General features: G+C 45.0%; 1 protein-coding gene across 3 annotated transcripts in view; it reads left to right on the forward strand.

The window, feature by feature from the left end:
• DMRTC1B (DMRT like family C1B) overlaps positions 1–9310 on the forward strand; it is a 70331-nt gene extending 61021 nt beyond the window's left edge. Inside the window, exons 2-7 of one of the 3 annotated variants that reach the window (XM_031660754.1) lie at positions 5518–5675; positions 5975–6033; positions 6348–6481; positions 7379–7439; positions 7624–7771; positions 8756–9310. In XM_031660754.1, coding sequence (XP_031516614.1) covers positions 5612–5675; positions 5975–6033; positions 6348–6481; positions 7379–7439; positions 7624–7771; positions 8756–8868 — 579 coding nt within the window. In that variant the 5' untranslated portion in view covers positions 5518–5611 and the 3' untranslated portion in view covers positions 8869–9310. Of the gene's footprint in view, positions 1–1899; positions 3619–5517; positions 6034–6347; positions 6482–7378; positions 7440–7623; positions 7772–8755 lie in introns of those variants that run through there. The other 2 variants (XM_031660753.1, XM_031660752.1) reach the window with 2 other exon arrangements.
• The last annotated feature ends 8034 nt before the right edge of the window (positions 9311–17344 follow it).

Consider the following 17344-nt stretch of genomic DNA (forward strand, 5'->3'; position numbering starts at 1 on the left):
ATAAATATAAACAAGAGGCAAATATCAGACCAGCCCGTATTGTGGGACACTTTACATGACAACAGGCCTCAGCTCTGAAAAAAATGTCATCGTCATGGAAGGTTTAAAAAATTGGTTGGGGTACTGTTTGCAATTAGAGGACACTAAAGAGACATGACAACTGTGTGCAATGTACCATGCTTGACTGGATTGTTGATCCCCCAAAAAGTCTTTCAAAAGGATATTACGGGGACATTTGGTGAAATTTAAATATGAACTGTATGTGAACTTGGATGATGTTACCCCTTCATTGTTACATTTCTTCAATGTGATAATGGCACTGTGGTTTCCTAGGAGTACACTGTAGTGTTTAGGAGGTGCATGCTGAAGTAACTGGTTGAAGTGTTTGAAACTGTTACGTGTTTAAGCAAGAAAAAAAAATTACTGAGAGCTAAAGCAATGAGATAATGTGAATCTAGGCATAAGATTGTTCACTGTATTACCCCCTCAGCTTTGTGTATTTTCAAAATGAAACGTTGAGGAAAATAGATTCCTCATATTTAGAGTTATGCACTGAAATGTTTACAAATCAAATAAGACACGTTAAGATATCCACATATGATTTTTGTACTTTTTTGATTTCTGATATTTGCTTGAAAATAATCTGGAGGACGGGGAGGGGAGAGGATATGTATGAAATGTGATTGGCCATGAGTCTTTAATGGTTGCAGTTGGGAGATGGATATTTGGAGGTTCCTTATGTTATCCTCTCTTGTGCTTTCATTCTCAAAATGTGGTCCCTTACCAGCAGTGTTCGCATCATCAGGGAACTTGTTTGATAGGCAAACTCAGCCGGCATGGTGGCTCACGCCTGTAATCCCAGCACTTTGGGAGGCCCAAGCTGGTGGATCACCTGAGGTCAGGAGCTCAAGACCAGCCTGACCAACATGGAGAAACCCCATCTCTACTGAAAATACAAAAGTAGCCGGGCGTGGTGGTGAATGCCTGTAATTCCAGCTACTCGGGAGGCTGAGGCAGGAGAATCGCTTGAACCCGGGTGGCAGAGGTTGCAGTGAGCCGAGATCGCGTCATTGCACTCAAGCCTGGGCAACAAGAGTGAAACTCCGTCAAAAAAAAAAAAAAAAAAAAAAGACAAAGAAAAGAAAAGAAAAATGAAAAGAAAAGAAAAGAGAAAAAGCAAAGCCAACCAAACTCTGGGTCCCACCCCAGACCTTGTTATCTGAGAATACAGATATGGAGCTCAGAAGTCTTTGTTTTATCAAGCCCTCTGGGACTTGATAATCAAGCTAGTGTTTTAGGACCACTGCTCTAATGCACCATATACAAAAAAATTAATACACCATAGCTAAGTTACATTTACTATGGGAGAGGAAAGCTGGTTTGACATTAGCAAAGCTGTAACTGGAAGGGGACCCGAGAGAGGTTTATGTGTTGCTCATATATTTTGTTGTTTGTTCTAGATACTAATTGCATGCGTATATTTAATTTTTGAAAACTCACTAAGAGGCCTGGCTTGGTGGCTCACACCTGTAATCTCAGCACTTTTGTCTGGCGGACTGCTTGAGCCCAGGAGTTCACGATGGCCTGGGCAACATGGCGAAACCCCCCGTCTCTACCAAATATACGAAAATTAGCTGGGGATGGTGGCGTGTGCTTGTAGTCCCAGGTACTTGAGAGGCTGAGGCAGGAGGATTGCTTGAGCCCAGGAGGTGGAGGTTGCAGTGAGCCAAGATCACCGACACTGCACTTCAGCAGCCTGAGTGACAGAGTGAGGGGCTGCTTTTTTGTTTCATCTTTGTTTACAAATCAAATAAAGAAAGCAACCCAAGGAATAAAGGAAGGAAGGAAGGAGAAACAGAGAGAGAGAGAGAGAGAGAGAGAGAGAGAAAGGGAGAAAGGATAAGAAAGAGAGAAAGAAAGGAAAAGAAAGAAAGAGATAGAAAACTCATTAAGATATACATTTATGATTTTTTAACCGTTTGAATTATAAGATAAACTTTGCTGAAGGTTTTGGAAAAAACCTGGAAGTTACTTAGGCCAGGTACTCTAGAGATAGTGGATTCTCCCATAACTGATCCACAGATTCAGTGAAAATGCAATCCAAATCGGTTACAACCGAATTTTCGGGAAACTTGAAATTGCATGCTAATTTATGAAGGAGGACAAAAGGCGTAAGACATGCGGGGGTGGGGGTGGCGTGGTGTAGGGAGACAGGAAGAAGAAAGGAAGGAAGGAAGGAGGAAAGGGAAGAAAGGAAGGGAAAGGAAGGGAAAGGAAGGGAAGGGAAAGGAAAGAAAAGGAAATGAAAGGAAAAGGTAAGGAAAACACAAGGAAACAATACTAATATGGAAATGCTGGCAGCATTCCTTTTAAAATCCGGAACAACCCAAAGAAGCCCAATTTTGCTGTCGCTATTAGATCTTGTACTAGATTTCCTAGCCAGCGCAGTTAAAACACAACCAAACAACCAACCAAAAAACAAAAATCGCAAACAAAAAAACCCCATAACTTCAATTCTATTTCTACTATGCATAAACTCACAGATAATCCCAGAACGCCTACTACAGAGTTTAGCATGTTGACTGACTTTAAGATCAAGTCACGTTTTTAAAAGTTAAAGTCGTTTCTGTAAATTAGATCCAAATGGAAATTGTCCTTTTAAACAGACATCAAGTGCAAGCACAGCAACGATCTACAGTATCTTGGAATAAATACAATGAATGATGTGCAAGATCTAAATATCCAAAAGATAAAACTAAAAACTGAACTGAAAGATTAAAACATTAAGGGCCCACATAAGTGGAGACATCCCAAGTTGGTGAATAGGAAGGCTGAGTATTCTGCAGATAGTGGATTCTCCCCTAACTGATCCACAGATTCAGTGAAAATGCAATCCAAATCTGTTACAACTGAGTCTGGGGAGACTTGACATTGCACACTAATTCATGCGGAGGGACAAAAAGGCAAAAAATAGCAAAGACGTGTTTGGAGATGATGAATACCATGCAGGAACTTGCCCTAGCCGATGTCAAGATGTATCATGAAGTGAAAAAATTTAGGACAATTTAGTAGTGGCACAGGAATAGACACATTTATCTGTGGAACATTACAGGGAGTTCATAAACAGAGACAAATACGGACGAAAGTGTTTCCAAGCATCGTTCCCTGGGGGTTGCAAAGTCACCACTGATTGGGAATCCGCGGCGCAGAAATATGGATCGATCTTTAATCACATGCTGAATTTTTAAAAGGTAAATTACAAAATACCAAGTACGTGAGTTAAAAATGCATGCACACAAAATATTTCACACCCAAAGGGAGACCAATCTGGGAAACAAGCTTTGGGGAGTATAGAGCTCAACGATCACTTCAGGATTTCTTGACTGACCTAGTACAGGGAGCAGGAGAAGCTACGTGGAGGTGAAGGGGGCGTGACCTCAGAACGTGAGCCTCAAGAGATCTCGAAGTTCATTGGTCGCCAGCCACAGCGGCGGGAGGTTGAAGGCAGCGCAAGAGCTCACTGGCCTTTGTGGCAAGGGCGGGAAGGGAAGCGGAAGCTGGATCTTCCCTCAGACCTTCTGACTGGTTCTGACTTGCTGGAGGCTGGGGCAACCACAGGTTGACATGAGAATTAGGCCCTCGTTCTCCACGCCTCTTATTTCCTCCCACCCTCCTGAGCCAGATTCCCAACTCTGCTACCTTCCCCTCTCTGCTACCTCAGCAGGGAACTCCCATCTGCTCCTGATGTCCCATCGCGCCCTCAGCTGTCCCGGAATCCCTTTTGGGAGGACCCCTTGCTCCAGCCCCCTGAGCCCCGGCCTTTGGCCAGTGAGGCAGGGCTCATGGGACTACTTTTGATTCAGAGGTCCGGGAGGGAGTGGATGATTGGGCTTCCTGAGGAAGTGGTGCACTCCAGGGTGGTGGGACTGTGTGTGTGGTGTGGGGTGGGGTGGGGGTGGGGGGAGATGGTGTGCTCCAGAAAAATTGTTCAAGTGTGGAGAGGAATATGGAAGAGTTGGGGGAGACTATGGAGGGAATGTGTGGGTTTGCATGAAAGCCGAAAAGGTGTGTCAGTCCAAGAGAAACACTACCGCACTGAGGAGTTCCCTATTGGCTAGATCAGAACCTGACACTTCATAGGAGGCTCAACAGGTACCTGCTGAATGAAGAATCAAGAGAATCGGCCGGGCCCGGTGGCTCATGCCTGTAATCCCAGCACCCAGGGAGGCCGAGGCGGGTGGATCAGCCTGGCCAACATGGTGAAACCCCGTCTCTATTAAAAATTACAAAAAATTAGCCAGGCGTGGTGGCAGGCACCTGTAATCCCAGCTACTCGGGAGGATGAGGCAGGAGAATCACTCGAACCCGGGAGGCAGAGGTTGCAGTGAGCCGAGATCACGCCATTGCACTCCAGCCTGGGTAACAAGAGCGAAACTCCGTCTCAAAAGAAAAAAGAAAAAAAAAAAAAAAAAAAAAAAGAAGAAGAATCAAGGGGATGCATGAATGAAGGGATGAATGAAATTAATAATTGAAAGAGGGCCAGGGATCCAGGAGAACAATACGATTTCATGGGATACAACAGGGAAATCAGTTCAAAGGGGGAGCAAGGGAATAATTAAGTGTAAGGTGGGGTACAAGAAAAAAAATCAGCATGAATCAGCACGAAATGTGAGGGGAAAATTGAATATAGGGCATAGAAGAGACTGACAATGGAATTGAGTGCTGGGGGCACAAAATCCTTTGTGGGGAGTGAATGAATGCAGGAGGTTCGGAAGAGAATTGTTGAAGTGGATGCCAGGAATAATACCTGGGTTTGGCAGAGTGCAGGATGATACACAAGAAGGGGGTGTAGTAATGGTGGAAGAGGGCACGGGAGTGCATGTGCATGCCTGAAAGTGGGGTCTGTGGTGAAGTGATGGTAAGCAAGGAGAATAATGACTGCATTGAATGGGTATGGGATCCTTGCCAAGAGTTTCTCGGGAAGGGGCTATGTGTGATTGGGGCTTCTGTGAAGGAGGCAACATGAGCAAGGAGGTCGCAGTGAAGGCTGGTGAAAACCGTGGGAGAAGAAGGGGAGGGAAGGCAATCCGATTCCAGCGGTGAGAAGGATGGAGAAGGAGCATTCAGCCACCTCAGATAGGGTTTTCCAAGGGCAGAGGAAGTACGCTGGGGGTAGGGGATCATGTGGCCATTCTGACCTCCACTCCTGACCCTAGAAGCATGGATCCCAAATAAATACCTGCTGCACCCTGCTGCCCCTCTGACTCTGAATGCACAGCGTGAGACTGGAGCCCCATGGGGGACTCAGCTTGGCCCCAGAAGAGCTATAGGTTGCTGTGACCGCTGCCACGACCATGGTATTACTGCCCAAATCAGCGGCCACAAGCATTTCTGCCTCTTCCAGGCCTGCGAGTGTCACAATTGTGCCCTCTTCTCATGAGTATGGTGTCTGAGATGGGGAGGGCCCAGACCTTCTCTAAATGGGACTAACCTTAGCCCCGCAATCCTTTACTTCAGAGAACACCTCAGGGTCTTGCCTGCTGTGAGTGCCTTGAAGAGGGAGCAGCGGGCACGGCCAAAGAGACACCTGGCTCAAGGACCAATAAGGAGTATGGCTGCCCCTCCCAAAGCTCCCATCCGTGTCAGGAATTTGACCATCAGAGCGGGAGTCCTCAGTGAGTGTTTCTGGCCAGGGAGGGAGCCAGAGTTTGGGTGGAGGAAGCATGAGTAGTTCTGTCGCCAGTCCTGTCACAGAATTGCAGTGTGACCTGGGGCAAGTTGCTCCCCGGACCTTAGTTTGCCCAGGTGCAAAATGTCATCAATGTTATCTACCGAGTGTTTGCAGGAAGGAGAGAGCTGGGGGACAAGGGAACTGAAGAGCTCCTCGGTGAGATGAGACCTGAGACTGGATGTGGGGTGAAGTGGGGTGGGGTTGGGGGAAAAACTCATCAAAGCTGTTCCTGGTCTTTCACAGCTGGGAAGGAGAACAACATGCTGCAGCCCGAGACCCACATCTTCACAGCCTCCGAGGAGGTAAGGAGAGTCGGTGACCAGTCGGGCAGGCTCCCACCCAGCCACTGTCCAGACATCTTTCACTGTGTCCCAAGGATATGGGTTTCATCTCCAATCCTATCACCAGCTCACCATGTGACCTTGGGAAAAATCACTTCTCCTCCCTGGGCCTCAATTTCCCCAGTTGCAAAATGAAAGGTAAGACTGGCTGGTCTTCAAGGTCTTCAGAGCTCTGACATTCTAGGCTCCTATCCTCATCCCAAAAGATGTCCACACCTCCTCTCTCCATGGCCGGCCTGGTACCTGACTGCAACCTGTGCTCTCTGCCCCTGCAGGGGAGCTCCCAAGGGGCTCTGCTGCTTGGCCAGGCCCCAGAATCTTTGTCTCTGCCTCGTACTCCAGTGACCTTGGAGCAGCAACTGGTTTCTCCTTCTGGAGATCCCCACAGGCCCCCTGCCCTGCCCAGCATGTGAGTAGAGTGAGGACCATGGAGCAGGTTGTGTCTTGTGTGCCTAACCTTGTGCTTGATGCCGTGGGAGATGGAAGGGGAAGAGCGGGAGGAGGAGGAGGAGGAGGAGGAAGTGGAGGGGGGGGGAGGAGTAAGAGGAGGAGGAGGAGGAGGAAGAAAAGGAGGAGGAGAAGAAGGAGGAGGACAAGGCAGCATGTAATACTAACGGGCGAGGACAGGGCTCTCCTAGCTTTGCTATTTTCTATTTGTGAGACTTGGGACAAGTGACTTTATGTGTCTGAACCTCCATTTCCCTATGGATATACTGAGGACAATATTCTATACCCATAGCATTGAAAAGAGAACTGGCACAAGGCCTGCCACATAGTAGGGCTTCAACAAATGGGGGTTGTTATTCCACATGAAACAGGTGGATGGGATAGAAGGTCCTGCTGAAAGGTGGGGTCCACGCTGGTGAGGGCCACAGAGGCCCAGGGCAAAGTCCAGAGGCCATTAGAGAAAGCTTCCTGGAGACGAGCCATGCTTGTCCTTCAAGACCCATGGGGACTGGGCAATATGGAAGTGAGAACCAGTCCCTGAACAGGGACAGTAATCACATCTCTCCAGGTGCTTTGCAAATTAAAACACGGACACCTGTAATTTCCCATGATTTTCACCATTGCCCTGGGAAGGAAAGAGCTGGTAGGAATAAGCGTCCCTGTCAGGAAAAAGAGGTATGGAAAAGAAACCTGGCCAAGCAGGAGAAGGGACTTGTCCCAGCCACAATGACTAATGGTCCAGCAGGCATGGGGATTCACACATCCAGATATTGCAAAATCCTGCCCCTCTTTGTGTCTACTGATAGTATGTGTCCACCAGTGGATTTAATCCCCTGGCCTCTCCTTTCCTTGTTTCTAGATGCTCAACTCTGATCCTCCAGCCCTGTGCCACCCTTGACCCTCTTCTACTGCAGCCACAGGTCCTGGGAAAGTAGTGGGGTCCAGAACCCTGGGAGGGATGGAGTTTAGTGGATGGGAAGAGCAGAAGGCCTTGGTGGGGGTGGGGGAGGAGGTTGAGGGAACACGGGGCTGAAGGGGCACTTGTCGTATTGGGAAGAGGTGTAGTTTCCCAGTGCCTATTCTCTCACGCACTTTCCTTTGCAGGTCCCCAAAGTCTCTGACCAGGCTTTGGTTTCTGCCCACTCAGAGTGGCAGCGGAAACTGGAGGCCGCTGAGGCTCTGCTGACTCTGAGAAACTCTGCCCAAGCCCCTCCTGACTCCATCTCCCTGCACCAGCCTTGCAACCCACCAGGTAGCCTGCTCCCTGAAAGGAGAACACAGGGTGGGAATAGCTGGGGAATGGGGGTCGTTGTGGTAAGCAGGTTCTAGCTGAAAAATCAGAGTCAGTAAGTTGAATTTCCTTGGGGCCAGGCACCCAAGCTCCTCAGTATGACTCCCGAGATGGTAGTTGAGTGCTGTTTACTGAATCTTCGGTTTATCGAGCTTTGTGCGCAACAGCAAGCGTTCAGTGCCCTGATGTCAAGAAAGAAGGAAGTTCAGGCCCTGAGAGTGGCAGGGACTTGCCCTCTCTGATATGCATGCAGCATATCAAGTGGAAGAACCGGCCCTCTTGACTTTCAGCCCAGGGTCTATGCTCAGCCCCCTGTGGCCTACTGTGGTCTGGGGAGGACATACAGAGGTGATAAAGGGCTTGGTCTGGAAGGAGGTCTGGTCTCTGCCTTCCGAGAGCATCCAGTCTAGAAGTGGAGCCTGGATGCCCTGGCAAGCTGTGTTTTGTGGTCAAATTTTAACGATGTGCCCAGAGAAGAGGGGCTGGAGGAGCTCCGAGGGGGATAAACAACTGGGGAGGCTGGGAGGGAAGGCTAGGCATCCCCAGATCAAAATGGTGAATGGAGCATGGTGTGTCAGTGAAGAAACACCCCTGGAGGGACTGCTGGAACAGAAAGGGATGAGGCTGGAGAGGGTACCAATCACAGAGGTCTGACAGGTCAGGCTTAGGAGGCTGGACCAGCAACTGTGGGTAGTGAGGAGCCAGGGAACGTTTTCTGAGCTAGGGAGAACAATTTCACAGACCCCGAGCTTGACAAAAAGACTTGTGGTGGATTTGATGGAAGGATTGGGGGAGGCGAGATGGGAGATGGGGAAATCAGAGAGGAAGAGGTCTATGCAACAGGCCAGGTGACAAATCTTTGGTTGGGCGGGACACATAAAACGAGTAGATCTGGAAGGGGATGTGGATGTGACCTGGCTCTGGCCCCTTCCTTTCTGTCCACAGCTCCTGCTGGAGATAAAGGATTCCAGCCTCCCAGCCCCTCTCTCCGCCCCAGGCCAGCCAGCTCCATCTCGCTGCCTATTGGACATCTGGGATGCATCTCCCTCTTGAGCTAGGAACCCAGGGGAGGAGGCCTCAACAGAGCACTGCCTATTTAGTATCCAGTTTCTGAATGTGCAAAATGGTTAACGTCCAAAACGCTTAACATCTTTTTTTTTTTTTTTTTTTTTTTAAGCCTTCAGGTGTTTTATAAGCTTTTTATTATATGGGGCAATTCCTTGACTGAAGGTGGATATTCTTGTACCTCTATCCCTCACTCTTTTGGATGCCGGGGCCTTTTTCTGTTTCGTAAAGACAGGATTGTGCAATCTAAGTTGATCAGTCTCTCAGTGGGATTCTGTGTGGGTTCATATGCCAGAGTTTTTATTCGTCTTGTGATTGCTGACATACCTGTGCACTCATGTGCGTACCCATGCTTGTGGAAACATGAAGATGTTTTCACTTTGTGTCTAGGTTTATGTACGTGAACAAATAATAAACCCTTGTTGTTATAAGGCACTGTGATATACGGGTTGTTTGTTACCACAGTATAACCCAGACTATCCCGACTCTAATCGATTTGTTCAATTCATGTTTCCAAGTGAGAATCACCTTATCCGATAACTGAGATTTCCTAACATGGCTAGATAAGAAAATGGTAGAGGAAAAAGAGTAAGGTATTTATTCATTGAGCAATTAAGTACCTACCCTCTGCCTGGCATAGACTGTTTCCAGTCGCCCAGAGGGTCATAAGTGGCAATGTCTGTAGGATCAAGCAGATCATGTAAATGAGTAGAGCAGGCCCGATGGGCTCTGGCCAAACTGACAGTGTGTGCTCTACGTAAGCGGGCAGCTGCTACTTGGCTCTAGGCAATTGTTGCCATGCAGCGACTCATGGTGGCCAAATTGGCTGGGTTTTCACGAGAAGATGGAATTCTAGATTTCTATATAAAATCACTCAACTTGTAAGCATTGGCTCGGGTTTCTTCTTTAAGCCCTATATCTGGGCCAAACCAAACTTCCATGAAGGACAGTTTTGCCCAATGGAAATGCCGGTTTTATTCTAGACCAATGTGAATTTTACAGTGGAGGAAACTGAGGCCACTCAGGACAAGAAGAATCAAACAGGGGAAATGAATTAGACTCAGACCCTATTTTTGAAGGACCCATGAAATATGAGGAAGCACCACTACCTTTTATTTATTTTGTGCTCACCGCACTAAGCACATACAGCCTCACGGCAACTTTGCAAGTTAAGCATTATTATTGCCATTTTGCCGATGAGGAAACACACTCAAAGAATGACAGTGACTTGCAAAAGTGGTTTGGGGGAAATTTTTAGCCAAAGATCAGCGAACTCTCCCTTGTCTTTACCAGGCCCTGAATCAGCTAATAGTTCGATTTTTTAATAAAGCATTGAATAAAAGGCTCAAAACTCAAAGCAACAAACATCAGTCAGAGGGTTTTTCCAAAATAGTCCCTTTATTTCTTACTCAAGGTAACAATATGTAGTAATCGATCAGCTCTTTATTACCTGCAGTGGTTTCCCAGTCCTCTGCTGATATTCTAAACGAATGAAGACCTGGAGACCCCCACCAGGCAGAAAGAAAGCTCAACTGGACATGCCTCGATATGGGCCCTTTTCCTTGCTATTAGCTCCCTCCTTTCTTCCCTCCCAGTACTTTACCCAAGACGATTGATTCGGATGACATCCAGTTACAACTTGTCCTTTCTTTTTTGAGACCCCGAGAAGTCAGGATTCTTATATTCTTGATCTGATGGCAGAGAAACAAACGTGCAAAGTCACTCAGACTTGGAGCAAGACTAGACTGAAGTCCATCTCATACCTTCCTTCCTTCCCTGATTTGTTACTCGAACGAATGATCCCCAAGCCCCTCCTTTCGTAGTGATGGATGAACAAGTCCACATATTTCTGGAGGAATGAAGCGGTGGTACCTGGAAGAGGACTAAGATCCTGCTATGAAATTGTGTCCTAGGCACACCACAGTCCCACAGTTGACTTGGGTAAAAGAGGAGGCATATTTTGGTTAAAGGATGTGGCATGAGAAGAGGGAGGAAAAACAGAAATAAAGTGATGGGCATCAGGGGAAGGAGTGAGGCCCTTTTCCCTGTGCCCTTTTATTTTCCTGATGCCCCCCCTCCACCCATACACACACAGACTTTTTCAAAAGTCTCATGACGGTGTATTTTTTGCATCTAAGGACATCTTTGTGAATGTTAAATATCAAACCTTTTTCATGTTCTTCCCTTTGCTGTGTACTACCCCAGTTCATAGATTTAAAACATCACTGTATAGAGCACTGTGAGTTATGTCTTGACTCGTGTATGTCACGTAACAGCATTGGTTAGATCTGAGCATACCCATCACATCAGAGCTTCTGTAGAGTGGATCAATTTCAAACATTAGTGTGCAGGTACAGGTTTAGCAACTGGCTCTCAGGGGGAAGGAAGGTTGGGGGAAATGCCCTGGGTTGTTGTACTTGCTGAATGCAAGATCTCAAAGTGATATCAGTGAATGTAGAGTTGGGAAGAGATATATTTTTACCATTCAGATACCATAAATGTAAATAACCATGAGAACACAGATAACAGTACAAAGTAGAAAAATAATTAGGGATTGATATTTTTTTAGCATATATTATGTTTGTTTTCAATATAATTGATCTGATTGTTAGTTTATATAATGTAGTTTTTAATAATGGCTGTATTTAACAACTGGCTCACAAAATTCTTGAAAATCTTATGGTTGGCTCTGATGTTCCGGTAAGAGCCAGCTCCAGCACTCTGCCACTTTCAACCCTTGCCCAGAAAGACGGCTTTTCCAAAGTAGGTTCCACTAACACCGCAGGGCCATAAAGGGCTGCTACTGCTGGTTTCTGACCAAGAACAGCCTAAAATGTGTGGGAAAGTGCTATTTTTAAAGTTAAAAATGGAAAGATCTGGGACAGATATTGAGCGGAATTCCCATTTATGTGTGGATGTGCATTCTTGGAGGGGGCCAAAGTCGGGTAGAGGTGAGTGGTAGGGATCTCAGAATTAGCAAAACCCATCCATACAGGGTTATATTCAACAGATTTCTCTTTTCTATTTTGTCAACAGATTTCTTAAAGGCTAAAGAAACGGGGGCAACTGGTATTGCCTGGCCATGGGATCTGTATCTCTCTCTCTCTCTTTAGAGAGACTGACGTTCACTACACTCCCTCCTCCTGCTTAGATAAATGCTGCATAAGCTATTAACACATAAACTTCTCCACCTTGCCTTTTTAAAAAACTTAAAAACATATCCTTGAGGCCACTTGATCGCCAAGCTGAGAACAGTGTTATTTCAGTGAATGGATGTACTGACCACACTATTATGCATCTTGTGAAGCATTTAAAGTCACACATATAAGAAAAGTTTCTATAAATGCCACTTGTTCCCCATGTTGAGAACTGTGTTATTTCAGTGAGTAGATGTGGTAGCTACAATGTAATGCATGTACTGAAGTGGTTAAAGACACATGAATAAACAAAGTTACTAAAAGTGAAAAAAGAGAAATCCTTGAGGCCGGCGTGGTGGCTCACGCCTGTAATCCCAACATTTTGGGAGGCCGAGGCAGGTGGATCACTTGAGGTCAGGAGTTTGAGACCAGTCTGGCCAACATGGTTTAACACCCTGTCTCTACTAAAAATACAAAAATTAGTCAGGCGTGGTAGTGGGCGCCTGTAATCCCAGCTACTCAGGAGGCTGAGGCAGGAGAATTGCTTGAACCTGGGAGGCGGAGGCCGCAGCGAGCTAAGATCGCATCACTGCTCTCCAGCCTGGGCAACAGAGCGAGACTCCACCTCAGAAAATAAAGAAATCCTTGGGATCACTCCACAATCCTCCCTGGAGACATCCCTCACTCCTCTCAACCGCTAGAGGGTACCCCATTGTGTGGACCTACCATGGTGTGGTCAACTGGTCTTCTATTGATGGACACTCTGGTTGTTTCTATTCTTGCTATTATTTTATTTTATTTTTTCTTTTAGTAGAAACGGGGTTTCACCATGTTAGCCAGGCTGGTCTCAAACTCCTGACCTCAGGTGATCCACCCACCTCGGCCTCCCAAAGTGCTGGGATTACAGGCGTGAGCCACCGCACCTGGCTCTTGCTATTATTTTAAATATGGCTGCAATGGATAGGCTCCTGACATAATCTTTAGCAATTTTTATATCACTACGTCTTTGGGATTGATCCCTAGATGTACCATTGCTGCTTAAAAGGTGAAAACACAGGGTGTCTTGCTCATTACTGTCAAATACCTCTTCAAGAAGGATGGACCGTTTGCCTTTTCCCCATCAATATCGGAGAGAGAAAGTTTTCCCAGCATCTCACCAGTAGTATTGCCAGATTTTTGAATTCGCCCATCTGATAGGAGATAAATGACATATTAGTGCATATGTTAACTTGCATTTCCCTTCATATGTGCAAGGTCGCACATCTTTTCCATATGGTTAAGAAAAATTCCTGTTTTCTTTATTCTTATGGACTTTTAGTTTACAGTTTTGGCCCAGTTAGTATAGGGGCCTTGGCATTTTCTCCTTTCCAAGAAAAGTTCTTTGTATCTTAGGGACATATTAGGACATTTACCTTTTCTGATATAAGTCGTAAATCATTTTTCCTGTTTGTCATGAATCGTTTTACCTCATTGATAGTGTTTTGTTTCATTGTTTGCCATGCAAAAGCAGTTTATGTTTCCTTAATAAACTTTATCAACATTTTGCCTTATACCTTTTGGGTTTTTAGACATAGCTAGGAAAGATTTCCCACTCTAAATGTAGAGAAGATTGTCTCCTGTCACACTGTAAACTCCGGTCCACTTGAAATGTATCCTAGTGTATGGTGTGAGGAAGAGATCCCATTTTTCCAATACCACTTGTTAAAAAGTTGCCCCATGGGAGTGATATCAGCATGACAGCAGTCAAGAAAGCTACAGGCCCTCCTTCCCTGATAGAGACATTAGGTTAACAACATTATATAAATCTAAGTACCTCTGTGAGAATTGTAGAGATCACTGGACAAGCTACAGCACATTGGCCCTTGTAAAACCAAGAAGGGATTCCAGTGACAAGGGTAGGAAAAATCCCAGCATTCAGCATACCCCTTGTGCCCCTCCCTCTACATGGTGTAGTGTGGAACACTACGACAAAAATAAAATCATGAATTCTGGGCCCCTCCCTTGGGATAAAAACAAGAGAGTGGACCATGCATACAACGTTCTGGCTTGTTTGGGGGCTATTTGAGGGACTACTTTCTGTCTTGCCTGACTTGGGAGGCTGAAGCAACCCAAGATAGATTCTGGAAGCTCCTGAAAACAAAAGTGCACAGCAGGTAAGAGCTGCAGTTGTGTAGGTAGACGCCAGGGGCAACAAGACATTACAAAAGGTTTGAGAGGTCCTAGAACCTCCAGCCAATTGGCGAAGGTCTTCCTGTGCACCAAGCTGGTATGCAAAGACTGGGAGAGGTGATTGTTTCTTCAAATGCCCAAATCCCAACAAAAGATTTCAAGACATACAAATCAACTGGTGATGGCCCAGTCACTGGAGCAAAACAACACTCCAGGAGCCAGCCCTAAAGAAATGTAGACCTAAGAGCTGCCTTGTTGCAGGAAGTCAGGGACCCCGAACGGAGGGACCGGCTGAAGCCACGGCAGAAGAACATAAACTGTGAAGATTTCATGGACATGTATTAGTTCCCCAAATTAATACTTTTGTAATTTCTTACACCTGTCTTTACTGTAATCTCTGAACATAAATTGTGAAGATTTCATGGACCCTTATCACTTCCCCAATGAATATCCTTGTGATTTCCTATGCCTGTCTTTACTTTAATCTCTTAATCCTGTCATCTTCTTTGTAAGTTGAGGAAGATGAATGTCGCCTCAGGACCCTGTGCTATTGTGTCAACTGCACAAATTGTTTGTAGAGCATGTGTGTTTGAATATGAAATCTGGGCATCTTAAAAAAAAGAACAGGATAACAGCAATATTCAGGGAACAAGAGAGGTAACTTTGAACTGGCCACCGGTGAGCCGGACGGAACAGAGCTATATTCCTCTTCTTTCATAAGCAAATAGGAGAAATATTGCTGAATTCTTTTTCTCAGCAAGGAACATCCCTGAGAAAGAGAATGCGCCCTGAAGGTAGGCTTATAGACGGCCCCTTTTAAAGGCATCCCGTCTTTTATGGTCGAAGCCGAAGGGACGAAATAAGCCCCGGTCTCCGATAGTGCTCCCAGCCTTATTAGGATGAAAAAATTCCCACCTAATAAATTTTGGTCAGACAGGTTATCTGCTCTCAAACCCTGTTTCCTGATAAGATGTTATCAATGACAATGCGCGTCCGAAACTTCATTAGCAATTTTAATTTCACCTCATCCGGTGGTCCTGTGATCTCGCCCTGCCTCCATTTGCTTTGTGATATTTTATTACCTTGTGAAGTATGTGATGTCTGTGACCCACATCTTATTCGTGCACTCCCTCCCCTTTTGAAAATCGCTAATAAAAACTTGCTGGTTTTACGGCTCGGGGAACATCACGGATCCTGCCAACATGTGATGTCTGCCCCAGACACCCAGCTTTAAATTTCCCTCTCTTGTGCTCTTTCCCTTTATTTCTCAACCCAGCCGAGACACTTAGGAAATAGAAAAAAACCCATGTTAAACATTGGGAGCAGGTTCTCCCGATACTGCCTGACAAAGAATTTAAAGTAATTGTCATGAAGATGTTCAATGAGCTAAAATAGAACACAGAGAGACAACTAAATGAAACTGGGAAAATGAAGCATGAACAAAATGAGAATATTGACAAAGAAATTAACACTATAACAAAGAACCACGCAGATTCTAGAGATGAAAACATAATACAATAATTTAACTGCAAAATTCACTGGAGGTATTCAACAGACCACTTGATAAGGCAGAAGAATTATCAAGCTTGGAGGCAGGTCATTTGAAATCATCATGTCAGATGAGCAAAAGAATAAAAGAATGAAGAAAAGTGAAGATAGACTAGGGGACTTATGGGACACCATCAAGCAAACTAGTATATGCATTATGGTAATCTCAGTAGGAGAAGAGAGAAAGAGAGAGAGCTCATTCAAAGAAGTAATGGCTGAAAACTTCTTAAATCTGTGGGGAAAAAAAAAAAATGGACACACAGATCCAAGAAGCTCAAAAAAATCCCACCAAGGTTAAATCCAAAGAGAACCACACATTATATGCAAACTGCCTAAAGACAGATAAAGAGAGAATCTCAACAGCAACAGGAGACATTTGGTCACATACGAGGCTGCTTTCATAGTATTATAAATGGATTTCTGCAAAGAAACTTTGCAGACCAGAAGCAAGTAGGATGATATAATCAAAGTGTTGACATTAAAAAAAGATAAGAAGAAAGAAAGAAAGAAGCAAGCAAGGAAAAACAGGAAGGAAGGAAATGAGAAGAGAAGAGAAGAGAACAGAACAGAACAGAAAACAAAAGGAAAGGAAAGGAAAGGAAAGGAAAGGAAAGGAAAGGAAAGGAAATTGCTGACTCAGCTGTGTGGATGCACGACATTGGATTCTCCTTAGGCTCTGTAAGTCGTGGCAGCCTTCATCAGTGCAATGTTCACAGGGTAATTCTTAAACTTTATAGAGGGTAGCAGGTATATCAGTTCTTTTTGATGTGAAGACATTCATGTTTCTGACTTTGAATTGACAGCTTTCAGGGGAAGCATAATGGTTAGTGTTGTCACTATCAAAACTCTAAAAAGAAAAACTGAGATCTTTTTAATCTTGGTTACAGCATTCACGGCATGAAACTTACTGCTACTCCATATGGGTGTCTTTGTTTGGTGGGTTTTTTTCTTCTTCTTCTTCTTTCGCTTCTGAGGCTGAATATATATGTCTGGCTGAAGATTTGATGTAGTTCCGCCTTAAGCTGTGTGTCCTGTTAACAATAGGTACTGTACTGGGCTCCATGTGTCATTGGGGGTAGGGCCTATATTTTAATACTGTTCCTAACATTTCATTTTACTAGCGAGAAATCTTTGATTTCATTTTATTTTTTGTAATTCTAGACACTAGATTATAGTTTAGCCATAACCGACGTTTTTAAAAAAGGGCTATATTTTCTTGCACAGTTGTTCAAAAAAGAGACAAGTTTCAGTCCTCAATGCTGTCTTTTGTTTTACAGGTACAAGTTTTCTAGCTCAGACAACTATGAAAAACTGTAGACTATTCGTGAGGTATTAACTCACAGACCCGCTGGGGGCAGGGGCTGTTTTCTAAGTTGTAGGCAGAGGGGGATTGGGATGGTACAGTATGCACAAACAGGTACTGAGCTGACAGACTGGAATTTTCTGTACTAAAATGTTACTTTGTATCAAAAGTTAAACAGACTTTAGTACAACAAATAAAAGTCGATTTCTGTAAAGAATAAAAGAAAGAAAACTGTCAACCCAGAACACTGACTCTGGCAAAACAGTTCTTTAAAAGTGAAGGAGAAATTATGACATTCCCAGATAAACCAAA

Source organism: Papio anubis, chromosome X, assembly GCF_008728515.1.
Source record: "Papio anubis isolate 15944 chromosome X, Panubis1.0, whole genome shotgun sequence".
In the NCBI taxonomy this organism is placed as follows: domain Eukaryota; kingdom Metazoa; phylum Chordata; class Mammalia; order Primates; family Cercopithecidae; genus Papio; species Papio anubis.